Here is a 2,529-nt window from a genome sequence, read left to right as displayed (position 1 = left end):
CCCGGGCCGGGCCCGGCCGGGGGGCCGGGGGGCGGGGGGCCAGCGCCCGCACTTACCGTGCCCTCCCTCCTCAGGTCTGCACGGCCTGCACTCCCAACAAGGAGTACGTGCGGGTGTTCGACGTGACGGAGCGCACCGCCCTGCACCGGCACCAGACCGGCCGGGCCTGCCACAAGTGTGGGGCGGCGCTCCGCGACACCATTGTGCACTTTGGGGAGAGGGGGACCCTGGGGCAGCCTCTCAACTGGGAGGCAGCCACCCAGGCTGCGAGCAAAGCAGACACAATCCTGTGTTTAGGCTCCAGCTTAAAGGTACACAGACGGCACTGCGGGTGGGCAGAGGGCGAAACTGCTGGCAGCTGGCCAGCGTGGCATGGAGCCCAGCTTCCTGTAGCTTGTTCCCTGGTGTGTGTGTGTGGTCTGTCTGTCCCTCCGTCCGTCCACACAGGTTCTAAAGAAGTACCCATGCCTCTGGTGCATGACTAAGCCCCCCAGCCGGCGGCCCAAGCTCTACATTGTGAACTTGCAGGTAACTTGCTGCCTAGAGGCACCTCCTTCACCCCTGGGATTTCCCGCCCAGCACTCGTGCGCCTTGGGGGGCACCTCCAGGTGGCCGAGTAGGACCCAGGCTGCGGGTCCTCACTGGCCTTCCCCTGTCCCCAGTGGACCCCAAAGGATGACTGGGCTGCCCTGAAGCTCCACGGGAAGTGTGATGATGTCATGCAGCTCCTGATGGACGAGCTGGGCCTGGAGATCCCCCCCTACAGCAGGTAAGGGGGTGCAGGCGCATGCCCCCCTCCTGCCCCTGTGTGGATGGGACGTGTCTGTCTGCTCTCGAGCTAAGCCTAGAGAAAGTTCTGAGGTGTTGCACGCAGTATCTGAGGCGTGATTGCAAGTGGTGGCCTGCAGGGGCCAGCCAAGGTCCCTGGCTGATGGGGCTCCCTGCGGGAGAGGGAGCCGGCAGTTTGTGTCTGGACGTTCCCCCTTTACCTCAGACAGCCTGGAGGGGAGGTCCCTAAAGGGACATGCTCTCGGCAATCCTAGTCCAACAGACTCGTGCATTCGGTTTGGGGAGCTGGTAGACTCGGGGAAGCTTAAAGAAACTGTTCCTTAATGCAGAACTTGTGATAATTTAGATATGGTGTGTGTGTTGAGTAAAAAGTTTACACTTTCTTTCTCTGTGAATTTTCAGGGTCTTATAGGGGAAATCAGTAACTTCTTTTAATCAAAGGGTTCAAGAATTAAGGATCCCTTCACCTTCTGGGCCTGGCAATTCTTGTATGTTATGTTTGTGGTGTTCTGTAATGTGGGCCTATCGTGTACTGTACTTTTTTTTTTACATTAACTTAGCTCATTTTCCTTATCAGTGCTTATCTGTATCTTAAGTTTATAATATGTGGTTCTACATCTCAGACACATGACCTCACCCGGGAGCCCGTAGGCCACACCTCCCTAGTCAGCTGGCCTTCTCACAGTCTGGGAAGGGGGAGAGGGTCCGGTCCCCCTGCCCCTGGCCGTGCGAGTGAGAGGTGGGGCCCAGAGCCGCTAGTGCCTCATCCCTGCTGGCACGACTGCCTCCACCTGCGCATGCCGCCGCAGCCGCCGAGGACACGCTCTGCCGAGGTGGGGCGAGGGGGAGCTTCCCCCTCTTGCAGCTCAGGACAGTGGGGCTACCTCCATGCAAAGCCCGCCACGGCTCAGACAGGGCGGGAGCAGGGTCACCTCAGTCAGCGTTCCTGTCCTGGGCAGGCGGTGACGGCGGCTTCCGGTCACACTGACCCGGCTCTCCCTCTCGGCAGGTGGCAGGACCCCATCTTCTCCCTGGCAACCCCCCTGCGGGCTGGTGAAGAAGGCAGCCACAGTCGGAAGTCGCTGCGCAGAAGTCGAGAGGAGCCCTCGCCTGGAGACCAGGGCGCGCCACTCAGCTCAGCCCCCATCCTAGGTGGCTGGTTTGGCAGGGGCTGCGCCAAAGGCACAAAAAGGAAGAGAGTGACATAACCTGGTGCTCGAGGGAGAACAGCAGTTGGCACTTTGCAGATGGCGGGACCTCGGATCCAGGGGCTGGTGGCACCCAGCACGCCGGGAATGCCCCGCAGGTCCAGTGAGAATGCTCTGGGGGTGACATTGTCACGGTGACACGCTTAGCCATTTGTCTTGGTGGGGAGCCCCCTTGCACTGCTGTGCTTCCGGCCTGCCTCCCCCACCTGTGGGCCTGGGTGCTGACGAGTGGCCCATCCAGTCTGTCCTCGAGGTGGCAGCCACGCCGTCCTGTGGGAACAGAACTCGGGGTACATCACACCTGGCCAGCCAAGAGGAAGCAATCGCTGCCTTGCCTCCTCCTCCAGGCCAGTCTCAGGGGCCTCAACCCTATTTCTACTTCCTATAAAAATGTTCACTTTATAGCAAACCCTTTTCTGTGTTGGTATGCGGCCTCAGCAGACCTTTGTGTTGCTAATAAACATCTCTGCGCTGTCTCCCCGCATCACTGCGTGACTGCCCTCCTGTCGCTGTGGGAGCCGGGGCCCGCTGG

The 2,529-nt window shown here is 60.3% G+C and overlaps 1 protein-coding gene across 1 annotated transcript in view; it reads left to right on the top strand.

Moving 5' to 3' along the window:
- Positions 1-2,481, top strand: part of SIRT7 (sirtuin 7) — a 4,465-nt gene extending 1,984 nt beyond the window's left edge. The window contains exons 4-7 of the mRNA XM_015559838.1: positions 22-311; positions 448-528; positions 663-769; positions 1,799-2,481. Coding sequence (XP_015415324.1) covers positions 22-311; positions 448-528; positions 663-769; positions 1,799-1,997 — 677 coding nt within the window. The 3' untranslated portion in view covers positions 1,998-2,481. The remainder of the gene's footprint in view (positions 1-21; positions 312-447; positions 529-662; positions 770-1,798) is intronic.
- The last annotated feature ends 48 nt before the right edge of the window (positions 2,482-2,529 follow it).

Source organism: Myotis davidii, unplaced genomic scaffold (assembly GCF_000327345.1).
Source record: "Myotis davidii unplaced genomic scaffold, ASM32734v1 scaffold211, whole genome shotgun sequence".
NCBI classification, from domain to species: Eukaryota; Metazoa; Chordata; class Mammalia; order Chiroptera; family Vespertilionidae; genus Myotis; species Myotis davidii.
The sequence above is the reverse complement of the archived record's forward strand: the minus strand, read 5'-3'. Positions and strand labels throughout refer to the sequence as shown.